Source organism: Halichoerus grypus, chromosome 5 (genome assembly GCF_964656455.1).
Source record: "Halichoerus grypus chromosome 5, mHalGry1.hap1.1, whole genome shotgun sequence".
In the NCBI taxonomy this organism is placed as follows: Eukaryota; Metazoa; Chordata; class Mammalia; order Carnivora; family Phocidae; genus Halichoerus; species Halichoerus grypus.
Window position 1 is genome coordinate 175,428,661 of NC_135716.1, and position 18,358 is coordinate 175,447,018.

General features: G+C 54.0%; 1 protein-coding gene across 2 annotated transcripts in view; it reads left to right on the top strand.

Moving 5' to 3' along the window:
- Positions 1-18,358, top strand: part of PADI2 (peptidyl arginine deiminase 2) — a 44,235-nt gene that overhangs the window by 14,368 nt on the left and 11,509 nt on the right. For both annotated transcript variants that reach the window (XM_036066980.2, XM_036066981.2), the window contains 7 exons: positions 5,709-5,770; positions 7,951-8,068; positions 8,693-8,818; positions 13,629-13,807; positions 15,544-15,647; positions 16,641-16,752; positions 17,467-17,574. In XM_036066980.2, coding sequence (XP_035922873.2) covers positions 5,709-5,770; positions 7,951-8,068; positions 8,693-8,818; positions 13,629-13,807; positions 15,544-15,647; positions 16,641-16,752; positions 17,467-17,574 — 809 coding nt within the window. The remainder of the gene's footprint in view (positions 1-5,708; positions 5,771-7,950; positions 8,069-8,692; positions 8,819-13,628; positions 13,808-15,543; positions 15,648-16,640; positions 16,753-17,466; positions 17,575-18,358) is intronic.

An 18,358-nucleotide genomic window follows, 5' to 3' on the forward strand; every position in this document is an offset into this window, starting at 1 on the left:
TGGGCCACTGAGAAGAGCAAAGTCTGTTCCTCCCCGCCTCTCCCCTGCAGCCTGGAGAAGAGTTTGCCTCTCATAGCATGTCCCTGACAATCCCAGCTACCCGCTTGCCCTCCGTTGACCCTGCCCTGGGAACACAGAGAGGAACTCCACCTAGTGCCAGCCTTTCATTTGGCATTGAGGACAGGGAGGCTCAGAGAGGTTAGGGAACTTGTTCAAAGTCACACAGCAACTCCCTGGCTCCAGGGAGTTGGGTTGGGTCCAGGGCTCAGGATGGTTCCCCTCCCGGGGTCTTCCCATCTACACAGCACTCCCCTGCCTGGGTGCCGGGGCTCGTGGGGTGTGGTCTTCTTCAGTCACTCGACTCTCCTGCAGGTGAGGTGTTTTTATATCTTCTTTTTCACTTTAATTACATAATGTTTAAGCCAGGAGGACAGGTCAGGGGGTCGTTCTGTCTGTCCAGCCTTAATTTAGCATTGATAGAGCTGCCACATGGCAGGGAGAGAGAACTATCAGCTATTGAGAATGTCTTCCATTTATTCAACACCTGCTCTGGGTCCTGAGCTGGGTGCTTCGAGGAGGAGAAGGAGAAACGCCTGACCTTTCTTGAGCACCAACCGTGTGTTGAGCTCCAATCCTTTACTGTCACAATCTCAATCCACTCTTCCAGCTATTCCCAGGGTAGACAAGGGGTCTCAGAACTTACCCCAGAAAACAACTAATTCCCACATCAGCTTCTCCTCCTCCAGCCGCCAAAGTAGTCTCCACAGCAATGCTCCTCCTGTTTTCTGGTCACCCTGACCCTCTTTCTGCACTGGGGGAGTGCCCAGCCTTGGGGTGGGGTCCTCAGGACACCCTCAGGGGGCCCTGGGAGAGGCACAAAAGCCTCCCGAGTTGCAGTGGAGGGCTGGCCCGCACCTCACATGCACACACGGCCGCCGGGGCGTCTCAGATGACCGGCCCTGAGGAAACCTAATCCCACCGAGACGGGGACACCTGAGGACGTAAGCAGGAAGGGCAGTGGCCCGAGGCCTGTCCAGTGAGGATGGGCCCAGAGGGCTGACTCCACCATGAGCGAGACTTCCCCCAAAGCCAGGCAGACAGGATAGATGGCAAAACGACACCCCATAAGGAGGCAGGACTGGAACCCCCCCCCCCCTTGTCTGAAGGACTGTGGAGCTTGTGCTCGAGGGAGCAGCAGGAAAGCAACATGATCCAGTTGGAGCTCGTTCTATTATGGCCCTGGTTTGGCCAAGGGCACCATGGGTTTATTTCCAAATCCCAGGAGCAAGACCGAGGGACAATACGGTTCTTCAACTTTGCCCAGGCGGAGGAAAAATGTGGCTACCCCAAGCAGAAGGGAGAGAAGAACATGTATTGACTTGAGCATCTACCCCTTGCACACAGCCTCCCATCGGATCCCTGTGAGCACTGTGCACGAGGGCGTGGTGAAATCCTCTGTGCAGATGAGGAACCTGGGGCTCAGGGTGGTGACGGTCACAATGTGGCTGGAGGGGCAGAACCAGAACTTGGACTAATTTATGTCTACCCTGCAGCCAGGGCTGTTTCTGCTCAGGGTGGGCTCAGGGCAGAACTAGGGTTTGATGGACTCTGATATGTCCCTGGGGGGGCAGCCCCACCATCCCAGAACTTTCGGGGTGTTCCTGCTTCTGAGGTGCCCTCCCTATGAAGGGGTGGTGAATACTCAGGACGTCGGGCTCAGGGCCCCTGGGGTGGATGCCTGAGGAAGACAAGACCCAGAGGGTCAGACAGACCAGTGGACCCTAAGAGGAACCAATTTCCACCAAGGTCCCTGGTGGAACAGGAAATGTAAGTTCAGTGGGTGAGGTTTATTTCTGTAACATAAATGACTGTCTTTTATTCTGGAATGATTCCTCTGCCTACTTTTTCGGTGCGAAAATGTTAGAATGATGGTGATAGTTGTTGGCAAATTATTTTATTAATATTTTTTTCTTTTTGGCCAAGCATCAACATTGTCAGGCTTACTATTGGGGGGTTGAAGAACCGTATTGTCCCTCGGTCTTGCTCCTGGGATTTGGAAACAAACCCATGGTGCCCTTGGCCAAACCAGGCCCTGGGGCTTGGCTCCCAGTCCTGCCAAGGACGTGCTGTGTGACTTCACCAAGCAGCCCACCCCTCAGGACCTCACTTTCTCCCAGCTGTAAAATGAAGGCTTCGCGCCTGTTGGTCCCTCAGGGCCTTCAAGACTCCAGGTAGGGCTGAGTTGCAAAGCCCTTCCTGTGAAGGGGACCGTGGGAGGGGAGGACTGGGAGAGGGAAGAATGGTCTCACCCTCTTGGCTGTGGTCCTGGCAGCAGGAGCAGGGCATGAGCCTTGAGAATTTTTAGCCTCATCCTAAGGACCTCATTTCTTGTGCCCCCTCCCCAGGGCCTAGGGTAATTGCCCTAGTTGGCTGTGGGGGAGAAAGTCCTTCCTCCCCACCACACCCCAAGCTGCCCAGTTACATAAGAAGGGTCGGCACCCTGCCACTGGGGGCCAGCGGCCTGCCAAAATGCTTATGCCTCTGTGTCAAGCCTGAAGCCTCGGTGTCTAGATTCTCAGGGCAGACTACCTTGAACTCAATCCCAGTGACATTTCCCATAAATCTGCCCCATACCCCAGGTGCCACCTGATGCCGTGGGGCTATTCTGGGGAGCTGAGGTAGGATTCCGAGCCTCTGGGAAATGTCATCTGGAGCCCAGATGCCCCAAAACAGATGTCCTCACCCTCCTTCCCTCTGGGGATGACAGAGGGCAGAGCTCTGGGTGGGTCATGACTGACGGCCCTGTTCTCTGTCCCTACAAGGATCATCCCATTGAAATCTAGTTAAATGGAACATTAGAGGGAACTTTGAAGGGGAGAAGCCCTGGAGGTTGGGAGATGGGTGATAAGAGAGCCTGATGACATAATGTCTGAATTTTATAACAGGAAGTCAGTGAAACTTGTCTGAAGTTAATAAATCAAGGAAGAGCACTAAGCATATGACTTAGTATTATGGAGATTGCCTCAAGCAGGTGAGAGGATGGGATGGATAGGAAACTGCTATTTTTTAGAAGCTGTTTGGTGCTATTTGAGGTTTGTTTGTTTTTTTGTGGGGGGGTTGCATTTTGTGCAAATATTACATCGATACAATTTTTATTTTTTTAATTTTCTTAAAGATTGTATTTATTTGAGAGAGAGAGAGTGAGCGAGAGAGAGAGGGCACGAGCAGGGAGGAGGGGCAGAGGGAGAGGGAGAAGAAGGCTCCTTGCCTAGCAGGGAATCTGATGTGGGGCTCGATCCCAGGACCCTAGGATCATGATCCGAGCCGAAGGCAGATGCCCAACGACTGAGCCACCGGAGCGGGCGCCCCTACATCAATAAAATTTTTAAACTTAAGGAATTTATCATGAAGTAAAGCACAGTTAAGTGCTTCATAATGTCTCTCCTGTGACCCACTGTGTTCATGGACCCACCAACAGCCATGGTGTGGTGCCACCTTGGCCTAGAGACGAAAGTCCCAGGGCTGCCAGGGTTGGGATATGGCCAGCTCCTCTGGGAATGGCCTTAAGGGGAGTAAGTCTTTGAAAGCGGTCTTAGGTCTTAGAAACAGCCCAAGGTGGAGATCAGCCTGAGTCGGTGGAGAGGAAACAGGCCAAGGTCAGCAGTCTGGAGTCAGAGGCCCAAGTGGGATGCCCGGCTCTGCACTCTCTGGGGACTTTGTGGTCACTTCCCTGCAGGGTGCCTTGGTCTCATCTGTATGGTGAGGGTGGCTAGGTGGGTGATAACTCTCCCTGTTGGTGTGATTGAGGGGAGAACACGGAAGGGGAGGCGCTCCGCCTCTGACAAAGGGAACTGCACACACAGAAGAGATTGTTATCTGGAAAAGTAAAGACAGGTGCCTTAGGGAGCCCAGGTCTGTGGCTGGTTCCCAGGGAGGAGCTTCAGGAAGCCAACCTCCCTGAAAGGCAACATTCACTGGGGAGTGTCCAGTTGGAAAGTTCATGAAGGTCTGGACGCCAAAGTCAATACTGTTCCTCCATCTGAGGCTTCAGTCTCTTTAACAGCAGCTGGTGGTACCCGCTTCCTCACTTTGTCCCTGGAATCCTTACCCTGCACCAGCCTCCAGGTTATCAGCCCAGTTTGCTGACAGGTGACGTCTCTGAGGCTGGGTTTGCTCACCTCTACAGTGGCAATAATAATATTTATGTCATAGGACTGGGGACTCCAGGGCAGGTGTGCCCTAAATGCCCACCACTGGGTCCCCATGCCTCGTCGAGCGCCTGGAACACAGAGGATGCTCAATGGTGATTTGCTGAGCAGATGGGATCAATGGGAGGAGCTTATCTAATCATGCATGCCCTGTGGCACCCGACTGACAGCTGGGCTGCAGAGGCTGGGACACTGGGGTGCTGTCTCTCCCGAGGACCAAGCGCCCTGAGAGTTGCCCCCATCCTGCCTCCTTCTAGACCCAGAAAGGCCACATGCAGGGAATGGGGCTGTGAGCAAGGAGAGGACTTGAGTATTATCCCCAGGGTGAGCCGCCTCAGGGAGGGTGACATCAGTGGCCTTTCCTGTGCCAGAACCCTCCTCCCCACCCGATCCAGGGAGAGAGCAGGCCTGCCAAGGGAACAGAGCAGGAATGCATTCACTCCCACCCAGCTCCCGCCTCTGTCCAAGTCATGCTCCGCGTGAGGCCGAGCCCATGGAGCAGCCCCAAGACCTGGACTCGGCTCATCCCATTGTGTGACACTCCCATCACCTTAGGACAACCCCCCTGCCCTGCCCTGTTAGTCTCTAACTCAGGGCCATTTGGCCTCCCAAGGGACATTTGGCAATATCTGGTGACGTTTTGGTTGTCGCAACTGAGGGATTTTACTGGCATCTGGCAGGGAGAGGCCAGGGATAATGTTAAACATCCTCCAAAGCAGGTAGGGAAACTAGGGCTCAGAGAGGCTGTCCAACCTGCCCAAAGTGACACAGCTTGTAAGCAGAAAACCAGGGTTCGAACCCAGCACTAACACCAAATCTTGGGCTCCTTTTACCGCCCCACAGTTTCCATGAAGACGGTCCCCAGGACAGGCCTAGGGATACCAAACACCCCTTCCCCAAGAGGAAGAATAAACAGAGACCCCAGCCTGGATCCTCTATCTGACAGCCTGGCTTTCTTGGGCACCCTCAGATCGAGACGGGTTGGAGACCCAGCTTCCCACCCAAAGTAGAACCCTGGTGGGAGGCAGGAATTCTAGAAGAGATCACGCACAAATGCGTGTGTGCACACCACCAGGACAGACTGAGAAAGGCGGGCAGGAACTCCTATGAGAGTTTTCCAAACATGAGCTTCAGCTTCAGGTCAGGCCAAACGCACCGTGTGGGGCACATGACTTGGCGTCTCTGAGCCAAGGCTCCTGGATCTTTCCAGTGAGGCTCATCCCACGCACCACCTAGAACCGCCTGCAGAACCATGAAGTGGGGTGTCCTCTGCCCTACCTGCTAGCCCCTCTCCAGTCTGTCAGGTGTCCGCTTACGTCCTCCATCAGGCGGCGGGAGGTTGGGGCAGGGGAGTGCATAAGATGGCAGCAAGGCCCACCCCTTCCAGGGACCAAGCGAACATGGGAGCTGCACCCTAATCACACAGGGCTTCCTCCCAGCCCCCAGCCCTGCCCCCCCCGTCTGGCAGGCTCCACAACTCACCTGTGTGTCTGTCCCCAGAGATCTCCCTGGATGTGGATGCAGACCGGGACGGCGTGGTGGAGAAGAACAACCCAAGAAAGGTACTGAGCTACCAGGGCACACGGCCCTGGACTAGGGAGCTCCCGGGGAGCAGAGCCCCAGGATGGATGCTGCAGGCAGCCATGGTCCTCCCCACAAGCACAGACAGCTCTCCTTTTACAGATAAGGAGACTGAGGCCCACCGAGGAACCAAGCACCTTATAGCAACAGCTGCAAAGCGCCTTCCGCAGCCGGATCCCCCATCCACAGGGTGGGACACCCAGTTCGCAGAGCTGTTGGAAAACATCCTGCCGCAAGGAGGCATTTGCTCTTATTACTTTGCCTTTTTTTTTTTAATGTTAAAACTGAATGAGGGGGACCATCAGGAGCAGAAGGCTGCATGAATCATTCTCAGTTCGAGGCATGTTATTTTTAAGGGTGCACCCACGCCCCCTCTCTTGTTTTATTCATTCATTCATCATTGCTTCATCGGTTTATCTACTCATTAATTTATTCCCTCCTCTCCTGCATTTCACACTCCCATGTTGCTTCCCTACAAAGGACCATCCTAATGGGTTTAGTGTTCCTTTCTGTTCTCACGGTTCTTGCAAAACACGCAGTGTGGTTGCTGTATCTTCATCCTTCAGCTTGCGCAGACAGCATTGTGTTCTCCGTCTCAATCGGCCGTGTACTTTGCCCTCCAGGCAGGTTTTAAGCTCCAGTGGTTTTGCTGTGTACATGCAGGGGTGCTTCTGTGTTCCGTTTTCTGGCCTTCTGTATCGCTCACATTGGTTGTTGCCACCGGCTTATATTTCTTTCATAATAACAACCTAAACCCTGTTTTAAATGACATGTAGATGGATACTTGAGAAAGTTAAATGAACACAGCCCAGAGAGAAGCCTGGGTCCTAGCAGCCAGCCCCAGACTCTCTGTACCAGGGACGTGGGGCCTCAGGCCTGCTGGGGAGCCCCTTCTCCCCGGCTCCTCCGTGGGGCTCTGCCTTCTGGAGGCCGCTGGCAGCAAGGAGACGCCGAGTCTGCGTCCGTGGCCAAGCCACATGACAGTGGACCCCACGGAGGCCTCAGCGGCACCCAGCCTCTCCGGAGCAACTCTGCAGCCTTGGTGAAGTCACACAATCCCGGTGGGCCTGGACTTTCTCAGACTCTCTATCTGGGCCTGTGAAGTTTCATCTGTTCTCTCTACTTGTTTCATATGTATTTGTTGATATTCCAGAACTGGTCAGGCCCTGGGGCTGCAGAAGGAAAGAGAGGAAGTCAGCTGCTGCCCTCAGGGAGCCCATGGTCCAGGGCAGGGGGTGGGGGGGAGACCACATTAAACAGAGTGACATGGGTGACCATCTCATCACAATTGTCCCAAGTTCGCCCCCAAAAAGAACATGTACGGTGACCTAAATGTAACCCCAGGGCAGCCGCTCAGGGCTGGAGACTCAGAAAGGCTTCCGGGAAGAAGGGGTGGTCATGCTGTGACCACAGGAGGAATGGCGATGGCCAGGTGAGGGGAGACGGGACAGCGCCGGGAGCACAGGACCTGGGAGGGCAGAGAGCCGGGAATCTGCTTGGAGGGGGCAGAGCGAGCCAGCTGGTGCGGGAGACGGATGGAGGGAGAGCGGGCCGGTCTTACCCGGCCTTGCAGCTTGCAGTCAGGGATTGGGGCTTTATCCTAAGTCAACAGGGAGCCCCGGACAGGGCTTAAAGCAGGAAAGCAACATGATCCGGTTGGAGCTCGTTCTATTATGGCCCTGGCTGCAGCAGAGAGAGTGGATCACCTTGCAGGTCCCATTTGGAGCACTCAGCATGTCTGGAAACAGCTGGGTGTCCGTCCATCCAGGCATCTCCCCCTGATCCCCTCTGGGGACTCCAGAACACGTTGTAGAATGCGTGCCTGCTCATTCCTCTGGCCGCCCTCCGTCTCCCTGCCCCCACCCATTCCAGGTACAGGCACACCCGGCTTGAGGTTCATAAATGCCCAGTTTTCCAATCTCTGTGTCCCTCTCTGCCCCCATCCCCCTCCTGAGCTTGTCTCTGGCGCCTACACTGAGCCTCTCTGGGCATCAGATGTGGGGTTCACATTTGCCAAGTCACCCCTGCCCCGATGCGTGGTGGCTGCTCTTTGTTCTCATCCTGGGGCTGTCTCTTCGGTGTCCTGTGGGGTCTGCAGCAGAGCTGGGAATCAGCCAGAAGGTAGACAAGAAGGCGCTGACCCCTCTCCCTGACATTGCAGGCATCCTGGACCTGGGGCCCTGAGGGCCAGGGGGCCATCCTGCTGGTGAACTGTGACCGAGACACGCCCTGGCTGCCCAAGGAGGACTTGAACGATGAGAAGGTCTACAGCAAGGAAGGTGCCAGCAGGACCCACCTTTAGGGTGGGGGGTGGGGAGGAGCAATGGAAACACCCATGCTCCATTGTGGGCTGGGCCAAGACTGAGGCGGGAGTGACCTTCGGTCTCCTGGAGATGGTGGACTGAAATATCCACTCTTGGGGCACCGGGGTAGCTCAGTCAGTTAAGCATCCAGCTCTCGATTTTGGCTCAGGTCATGATCTCGGGGTTGTGAGATCAAGCCCTGTGTCGGGCTCTTCACTGGGTGTGGAGCTTGCTTAAGATTCTCTCCCTCTCCCTCTGCACATCCCGGCTCGGCTCTCTCTGAAAAAAAAGAAAAAAAAATCTACTCTTGCTAAAATACAGAAGATAAAACTATTAATGCAGTTCAATTGGAACCATGTTTTGTGACAGGAATTACACCTACACAAACACATAGGGAAAGGACTGGAAGGAAATTCCCAAAAAATTACAGGAGGTCATGGTCTCAGAGAAGACAATCAGTTTTTATGCTTTTCTACAGTTCCCACAATACATATGTGTGGGGTTTTCTGTCCCAGTTGGAAAAGTAACGATTATTCCTGAGCCCACATTGTAGCTGCATGTCTCTTAATTCTAACCTCCTCTGCATCCCCCCCTCCCCAGACCTCAAGGACATGTCCCAGATGATCCTGCGGACCAAAGGCCCTGACCGCCTCCCTGCCGGCTACGAGATAGTTCTCTACATTTCCATGGCTGACTCGGACAAAGTGGGCGTGTTCTACGTGGAGAGTGAGTGACCCCAGTGCAGCCCTTCTGGAAGTTTCTATCTATTTGGTGCCCACGGAGCTAACCTCCCCGGGGCCCAGTTCTGCCCTCCACACTCCCCAGAGTCCCCCCTCAGCAGCTATGAACGCTGCAGGTGCAGGTGACTGGAGAGGGCCAGGACGCATCTCTTAGTAATGGTCACTGGGAGCACTGTTGTCCCTTGAAGTCAGGAGGCCCCAGGGATAGGCCTCTACTCCCTCAAAGGAGTTGGTAGTGAGTTGAGTTTATGTACAACCCAGAGCTCCTTCTTCCCCCATGAAGCAGGGGAGGAAGGGCTTTTGAGGTCCACATAAATACGTGTTGAGCCCCCCGTGCCAGGCGCTGTTCTCAGCGCTGGGGTCCCCTGCAATGAACTCTGCAATCACACCCCACCCGGGGAGAGGTGATGGTCTAGGGAGGGAGACATGATAAGGAGCACAATGGAGAAAATGACACCCACCAAGTACGAGGGACTTTCAGGGGCAGAGGTGAGGCATCGCTGGCCCCGGGCGGTCCAGAAAGGCCTCTCTGAGCAGGTGACGTTTGAGCTGAGGCCCAAATCCACAGTGAGAAAGAACCAGCCATTCATGAGCTGAGGGAAGAGTGTTCAAAGCAGAGGGAACAGCACGCACAAAGCAGAGAGGAGTGGACCAGCCTCGAACGTTAGAGGAGCAAAAGGGGGAGATGAGAGGTGAAGACACAGGTGTCTGGGTTTCAGCCTCAGATTCTGCCCCAGGATCCCAAAGTCGTGTTGGAGTCAAGGTCAGTGAGCTGGGCAGGGGCCAGGGCATGCAGAGTGGGCTTGGATTTTATTCTGAGAGCAGTGGAAAGCCATTAGAGGGTTTTAAGCAAGAGACTGTCAAGAGCTGATTTATGTATTAAAAAGCTCTCTCAGCAAAATAGTTAGCTTTGCAATTTGCCATGATGCGGGGTGGGGCTTCCCTGTGCGCCCAGCTGTCTGGGGGGCCCAGGATCTCTGGCACCCCTCTGGGGAAAGGCCCGCTAGAACCAGGACAGTCGCCATGAGGAGCTGGTCATGAGGGCCCCGGACCCTCACCGCAGGGAGTGATTTAGCCCGGACAGCAGTGGACAGCTACCACCCAAGGCCAGTCCTCCTGATCCACTCTGGGCCCTGGCAGTGACCTCCCACAGGCTGGAATGTCCCCAGAGTCAGGCAGGCTGTGCTGCCCCAGGGGGCCGGAGCTGTTGATGTTTATCCCGTCCAGCCCAAGGTAACCGCGGTGGATGGGGCTGCCAGCGGGGCAGGCGGGACTGGTACATCAGAACCTCCACCTGCTCCTCTCGTCCATGGCATTGAACTGGGACATGCGACATGTTGCTAATAGGGACACCTGGATGTTATCTAGAGGGTTCTGTTCGTTAATGGGAGTGGATTGCCCTCCGGCCCCGTAATCGCATCCCTGCCTCTCACTTGCCATCCGAGATGGGCCCTGAGCAGACAAACACCTTGAGATGCTGCCGCTCCCCAGTCTGCCTTATCTGGGCTGTTGTCCTGCGGGGCTTGGGGCGCAGGAGCCGGCCCTTGGAATGCTCTCTAGAGATGGCACTTATTGCTTTGGCTGGGATTATTCTGATGATTATGAATTACAATCCTTGCAATAGACAGAAGTCCTCCGTGCTGTTAAGAAGACACAGGTGTCTGGGTTTCAGCCTCAGATTCTGCCCCAGGATCCCAAAGTCGGGGCCTGACCTTTTCCTATAACAAGACAGTGACCAGCTTGTCCCAGTTTCCCCAGGACCTCCCTGGTTTTCACACTGAAAATCCCCCATCCTGGGAAAACCCTCAGTCCCGGGCAAACCAGGACGGTTGGTCACACCATCAAGGAGTCTGCTTGGGAAGTGGAATGGCTCCAAGGCGACCAGAAGGGTTATGCCAAACCATAAACCATGGGGCCAAAGAGAGGTCAGGGTGGCTGGCAGGCCCAGCTCGGGGCATGTGGGCCGCTCAATAGAAGGGCATTGCTGGCTCCTGCAGGGAGAGCTGGCCACCGAGCTGGGGGCAGGGGAAGGAGGCTGCTTGGGACAATGGCTGCATTGTTCCCACCACGGAATCAATCCGCCTTGAGCCCAAGCGCCAGAAAGAGAGACACGTGTAAATCGCAGGCCACAAGAGGGAGAAAATTACATTCAGGGGCGCCTGGGTGGCTCAGTCATTAAGCATCTGCCTTCGGCTCAGGTCATGATCCCGGGGTCCTGGGATCGAGCCCCGCATCGAGCTCCCTGCTCAGCGGGGAGCCTGCTTCTCCCTCTCCCACTCCCCCTGCTTGTGTTCCCTCTCTCGCTTTGTCTCTCTCTGTCAAATAAATAAATAAAATCTTCAAAAACAGAAAAGAAAATTACATGCAGATGAGCAAGAACGTGTCCTTCCACCTGACTCAGCTTCCTGGCCAGACCCCTTCCCTCCCCAGGCCCGGGTGGAACGCCCGGCTTCCTGGGGAAGCTTTGGAGATCTCTGCAAAGACAAGTCAGCTTCTAGGCCTGAGATCTCTCCCCTGAGCCTCAGCTCAAGTGTAGCCTGAATGCCTGGAAGAGAACTTTTTAATTCTGCAGATCCATCTGGATTTATTTAGCAATTAGGATCTCCTGAGGGTGCACCCTGCTGTTTCTGAGCGAGAAGGACTTCACCTTCTGTGTCAGCTCCTTGGCACATCCAAAGTATCAGTCTATCTGCCTCATTTCTTGGGCCCATCTAAGGGAAGGTGAGGTGAGGTATTATTTCTTTGCCTTCTGTTCATAAGCCGTTCAACACAAAGGCCATAAGTTTTGCAGAAAGGGATGTGCCAACTCATTCACGGGCTCTCGTAATACTGATACCTACAGGTCCCAGCTGTGTTAATGATGGTTACCCATGGTTACTGGGTTTCCCTAAGTTACTGATGCTGTGTCATTTTATCTTTTTTTTTTTTAAAGATTTTATTTATTTATTTATTTGAGAGAGAATGAGAGACAGAGAGCACGAGAGGGCAAAGGGTCAGAGGGAGAAGCAGACCCCCCAGCTGAGCAGGGAGCCCGATGTGGGAATCGATCCCGGGACTCCAGGATCATGACCTGAGCCGAAAGCAGTTGCTTAATCAACTGAGCCACCCAGGCGCCCATGTGTCATTTTATCTTGCAATGACCTTGTGGCCTAGGTGTTATTATCCCCATTTAACAAACGGGTAAACTGAGGCTCAGGAAGGTTAAGTGAATTCCCTGAGGTTTTGCTGCTTGTAAAGCCAGAACGGTATTGGAACCCAGGTCTCTCTGACTCTGGAAGTCATAACCACTAAGGTAACGTGCCCTCAACAAGACGTGTAACCAGGGTCCAGTTGAGCATGTTGTCCTTCGTGAGGAGCTGTCCGGAGCCCGGGCTTCGGAGGTTCCTCTATTTAATTTGCCAGTTTTAATCATGCACCCTATTTGTACGAGGACTGATCCGCGGGTGACTAGTCATTAACCCTTACCATTGTTGTTGACGATGAGTACTAAGCCGAGCCTGATTCTGCCCTTCCAGCTCTGCAGGGCATAAAGAAACTCCTTCTGGAACTGCATACTGTCCTCCCTCCATGCCTTTTGGCAATGCAAGTATCTCCTCTCCTCACTGCATCCCACCTCTGCCACCCCGAAGGGCATCTCAAAGTCTCCTTTCCTCTGCTCACATGCTCCCCACCTTGCCTCCCTTTCCCCCCACTCCCCACCCCAGGAACCTGCCCGAGCTCTCTCCCATGTTACACACTTCCCACATTGGCATTATCTTATCATCGGCTGAGCACTGCTCTCCGACATAAATATAGCATCTTGACCATTTCTATCCACTACCACCACCACCCCCCGCCAGAGGTTGCCCATGCTGGGAACAGAGTAGTAATTCTGCTCTGGCCTGAAAATTCTCCCATAGGGAGTGGTGTGGAAGCTATGGGTTCATTAGGTAGACATTTATTAAACACAACCTGTGCGACATTGGCACTGGGCCCGGCCAGGCCTGTCTCTGCCCTCAGGTGACAGTCTCTTGGGGCCAACAACTAAACACTGAGCTCATACCCACTCAGAAGGGCTGTGATGGGCAAGGATGGAGGCTACAGAAGCTCCACACAGAGTCCGTGGCTTGGTCTCTGGGCGTCATTCCCAGAAGGGACCCAAATCAAGGCCTGGAAGGAAAGGAAATATTCCCAGCAGAGGGAACAGCACTGGAAAGAGTTGGGGGACTCCAGTGGGGCAGATACACTGGGGAAACCTGCCTTTCCTCCCAGCCACGAGACGGTGCAACCAGAGACCATGCGCGGGGCTGTATGCCACTGTGGCTTCCGTTATACGGACAGGAATTTGGGGTATAAATGGGCACCTTGGTGTTTTGTGTATGGAAGGGGAGGGGAGCTTGAGTTTCAGAATTGCACATGAATTTGAGCCCCAGCTTGGCCGCTTGCTCAGCAAGCCACTTCTCCTTTTTGAGAATCGGTTTCCTCATCTGTAAAGCAGCAACATAATATCCTTCCTCAACACCACTCGGTGCTCAGTCCTCACCTGCTGTCATTTCACCCGTGCTATCCCTGGGCGTTAGCCCATTTTATAGACGAGGAAGCCAGAAACTAGAGAGGTGGTCTGGTTTCGCTGTGCCACATGGCGAGCACACAGCAGTGCTGGGACGATGACCGGGCCATGGCCCTTCTGGTGGCATTTTCTGCTTGTGCTTTTCTCCCTGTGTCTAGAGGACAAGCGACTCGGCCATCTTGTCCCCCACCCCACTGACACCCCCCTGGCAGGGGCGGGGGCCTGACGTGGGCCCTTCTCCCTCCAGATCCGTTTTTCGGCCAGCGTTACATCCACATCCTGGGCCGGCGGAAGCTCTACCACGTGGTCAAGTACACGGGCGGCTCCGCGGAGCTGTTGTTTTTTGTCGAAGGCCTGCGTTTTCCCGACGAGGGCTTCCCAGGCCTGGTCTCCATCCACGTCAGCCTGCTGGAATACATGGCCAAGGTGAGGGCTCCCAGGCCTTCCAGAGGGCCACTCTCAGGGGTCCCCACAATGCTCCACTCCCCTCAAAGCATGGGGGGGGGAGGCCAAGATTGGAGATCCAGCTGCTCCGCATCGACCACCCGCACTTGTCTGCCAGGCTCCTCTGGGCTATGCTCTAGGGATCCTCCTGTTTGCTGCACCTACTCCCCAGGATTCCCTGCGGGTAAGGTTTTCTGGCATCCCCACATCTGTGCCCTGGTCTGCCCTCCTCCCTGCAGCAGTGTGGGCCTAGTTCTGAGGCACAGATCCCCAGTGGTTAGTGCAGGGAGCAAACTAGGCCACACACGTGAGATTTATCGACTACTTATATGCCCTGCTTTTCCCTCCCCGGACGGACCCTTCACCCTAACTGCGGATTATACCAACTCTGACCACAGGCTGAACCCCAAATCCCAGGCCCAAGTCATGCCCCCAGCCCTACGGCCAGACATCTCACTCACCATTGTTCTTGGTTTGGGAAACTGGACAGGAAGGAGAGCGCCTGCCCCTCTAGAGGAGAAGCCCCCCTCACTTAGAGTGTGTCCTGCTGACAAGGACCTCTCGTCACAAAGACTGCAGCCCCCAGACTCCCACCTCTCGAGCCCACCCCGCTTTGCTCAGATATAGGGAGGGACCTGGCTGCCCTCCCCAACACAGAGTCCCCTCCCCATTGTCATTTTCAGAGTACTTTGGAGGCAGGACACAGTGGGGTCTGCAGAAGGTGAGGCTGAATCTGGCTTAGATTTATGAGAACGGGCTCTGGAGTCAGACTGCCAAGTTTCAAGCCCAGGAGACATTGGGCAGGTGAATTTACGCCCCGTGCCTCAGTTTCCCCATCTGTAAGACAGACAGCAGAAGTTTCTGCTTTCTGCGGCGGTTGTGAGCATCCAAACTTGTAAGACCTCATTCACAAAGAGCCCTCGAGTCCCTCAGAAGAAGAGAGGCAGAAAAGGCAGGACGGGACAGGGGGAGGGCTTCTGCTCCCACCTGTGCCTGGAGTAGCCTGGCCATCAGGGCCTCAGACTTGCCCCTCCAGCAGGCACCAACAGAGACTCACAAAGCAGACCCAGGCAGGAAAGGCCAGCTAGGCCCCTAGGCCCACCTGCCCCATGGTCTCTGCCAAGGGCAGGTGCCCATTTCCTGTAGCTGTTCAAAGCCAACTACACAAAGGAACCCCGGAATCCACTCATTTTCCCTCAGGTTCCAGGCAAGCTCCCTGAACCTTTCCTTAAAGAACAATCTGGACAAAGCAAAATTCCCCCAAGCAACATTAAAATGCTCACCTGTAGAAAAGGGCAAGGTGCCCAAAGCAGAGACAGAAGAAGGTGCAGGGCTGGCCCGGCCATCTTGCAGGCCGGTTTCAGGAAGGGGACTTTGATGGGGCAAGATCCGATAGTGGTTAAGAGTATGGGGGCAGCCGCCTGACCACCTGGGTTTAAATCCAGGCTCTGCCCCTTACTAACCACATGAAACAGGTCTGTGGCTAGAGGTCTGTGACTCAGTTTCCCTACCTGTAAAACACGGGTTATAATACTATCTACCCCCTGGGGTTGCTGTAAAGCAGAAATGAAATGGCACGTGTGGTGCTACCCCAAGGCCTAGCATACCACAAGCGCTCAATAAATGTAGTATGGTTATCGCTTTCACCCACTTTAGAAAGCAGGCATGAAAGGTACCCTGACCAGACTTTCTGATCACCTCCCCTCTCCCACGCTCAGGAGATTCCCCTGACACCCATCTTCACGGACACCGTGATATTCCGGATTGCTCCGTGGATCATGACCCCCAACATCTTGCCTCCCGTGTCGGTGTTCGTGTGCTGGTAAGCAATGGCCAGGGCTCAGGAAGGCAGCGCAGCAGAGTGGTTAAAGCTGGGGCTTCAGGGGCAGACAGACCTGAGTTCAGAGCCTGGCTCTGTCACTTACCACCTGTGTGACCTTGAGCAACTCACTTGACCTCTCTGTGCCTCTGTTTATGTGAAATGCTGACATCACAGAGTCACCGTGGGCATTAAATGAAGCAGGCAAAGTATTAATCCAAGGTCCTGGCACAGTTTGTGCTTTAAAAATACCAGCTATCATTCCTGGGCGCCTGGGTGGCTCAGTTGGTTAAGCGTCTGCCTTCGGCTCAGGTCATGATCCCAGAGTCCTGGGATCGAGCACCACATCGGGCTCCCTGCTCGGCAGGAAGCCTGCTTCTCCCTCTCCCACTCCCCCTGCTTGTGTTCCTGCTCTTGCTATCTCTCTCTCTCTCTCTCTCTCTCTCTCTCTCTGTCAATTAAATAAATAAATAAAATCTTTTTAAAAAATAGCTATCATTCCTTTTCTCATTCTTGGCCCGCACCATCTGGTTGGAAACCTCCTATGCAATGGATGTTCAGCTCATCTTATGCAGCTTTTCTTTTTTTTTTTTTTTTTTTGAGCACCTATTATGTGCTAGACAGCTGCAGCAAGATGAGAAACAAGGGAAAGGAGTCCCTGCAGATGAATGCTGGCCATGACAAGTGGGACCCTGAGGCCCTGGGCCAATCCCCTGCCTCGGGATTAGACACAGCTCTCCAAAAATCTGGGTGGGTGTGGGGAAGAGTCTCCCTTCTTGTTTTATGTGTCCGTGACCTTGGCAAACACCATGAGTGGAGGTGCTTGCTTGGCCTTGTCTCCAGCAGCCTTCACAAAGGTGACTATGAACACATTTGTGGCCTCATCTGCCCAGCACAACCCAGAGGTGAAAGCTGCTTGTCGCCACCTCAGTTGGACTGGCCCTCGTCCCTCCTCACCCTTCCTCCTGTCCTCCCTCTCTTCCCCGAAATTCTCAGCATGAAGGACAATTACTTGTTTCTGAAAGAGGTGAAGAACCTGGTTGAGAAAACCAACTGTGAACTGAAGGTCTGCTTCCAGTATGTAAACCGAGGTGACCGCTGGATCCAGGTGAGGCACTGCGGGCTGGGAGGGATGTGGCCCATGGCTCAGGCAAGAAGAGTTGGCTTAACATCAGTGCCCTGGCACCCAGCAGCTCCATGTATGGGAATTCTGCTCTCAGCTCATACGTGTACATGTGCACAGAGACAAATGTATAAGGCAACTCACTGCAGCATTGCTTCTTGAAGTAGCAAAAGACTGTCCCCCAGGAGAGACTGAGTAACCATATGAGGGGATAGCCTTACCGTGGAGTACTATACAACAGCTAAAAAGAAGCCAACCTGGGGCACCTGGGTGGCTCAGTCGTTAAGCGTCTGCCTTCGGCTCAGGTCATGATCCCAGGGTCCTGGGATCGAGCCCCGCATCGGGCTCCCTGGTCAGCAGGAAGCCTGCTTCTCCCTCTCCCACTCCCCCTGCTTGTGTTCCCTCTCTCGCTGTGTCTCTCTGTGTCAAATAAATAAATAAAATCTTTAAAAAAAAAAAAAAAAGAAGCCAACCTAAAAATACAGAATGCACTTCAAATTAAGGTGTTACTTGCAGGAAATTGTACATAGGATGTTATTGATTATGTTTTAAGAAATGGGGTTGATAGGAGTACAAACATGCTTAGAGCATGCAGAGACTATTTGAAGAAGGCTATGTAAGGAGCCCCAGCCATCGCTTGCTAGTGAGGAGAACTAGGGAGGCTGGCTCGTCTGACGGCTCTCCTTGGTGTCCCCACAGGATGAAGTTGAGTTTGGCTACATAGAGGCCCCCCACAAAGGCTTCCCCGTGGTACTGGACTCCCCCCGAGATGGAAACCTGAAGGACTTCCCAGTGAAGCAGCTTCTGGTGAGATGCTGAGGGCCACCTTGGGGTGGGGGGGTGAGGGAACGATCCTGGGGACTCTTACAGGATAGAGTGGACAGGAGACCCGGGGGCACCCTTAACAAGTTAGTCTGTTGCCCAGAGCCTCCATCTCCTCATCTGCCGAATGGGTCAGTTGGGATAGTGACCTCCATGGTCCTTTCCTTGGAGACCTTTCTCATAGGAAAGTGTGACCACTACCCCAGGGCCTGGCCCACCACAAGTCCTCAATAAATGCACTATTGTTATCAGTATCACCCACTTTGGAAGGCAGGAGTGAAAAGCACCCTGACAAGACTTCTCGATCCCTTGGATAAAAAAATTTACTCATAGGAGAGTTTTCTCGTAGGAAATGGGAACTATGGGAAAGAGGCAGCTCCCGCCCCTGCCCCACCCCCAACTTGCAGAAAAATCAGTTTCAAAGAGGAAAATTATAGTTAAGCAATTGTCGAAAATCATGGTTCCAACTTCAAAGCTCACTGAAGCTGTGGTTTTCAGTCTGTGTGTGTTTTTGAAAGCAATCTGACCCCCTGATTCTATAGGCCATTACCACTCCCACTGATGCCCGTAACCACTGGTGCAGTGAGGGCAGAACCAAAACCTGCCTCTTTTATCCTCACCTTCCACCTTGAACAGGCAGGGGAGGCTCAGACAGAGCACAAAGCAGAGACTGGGATAGACTGGGATAGGTCAGGGGCTTTTCCCAAGGTCACGTGCAGGGCAGCCTCTGCTTGAGTTGGAAACATTCATAGGCTCACATCTACTTCCT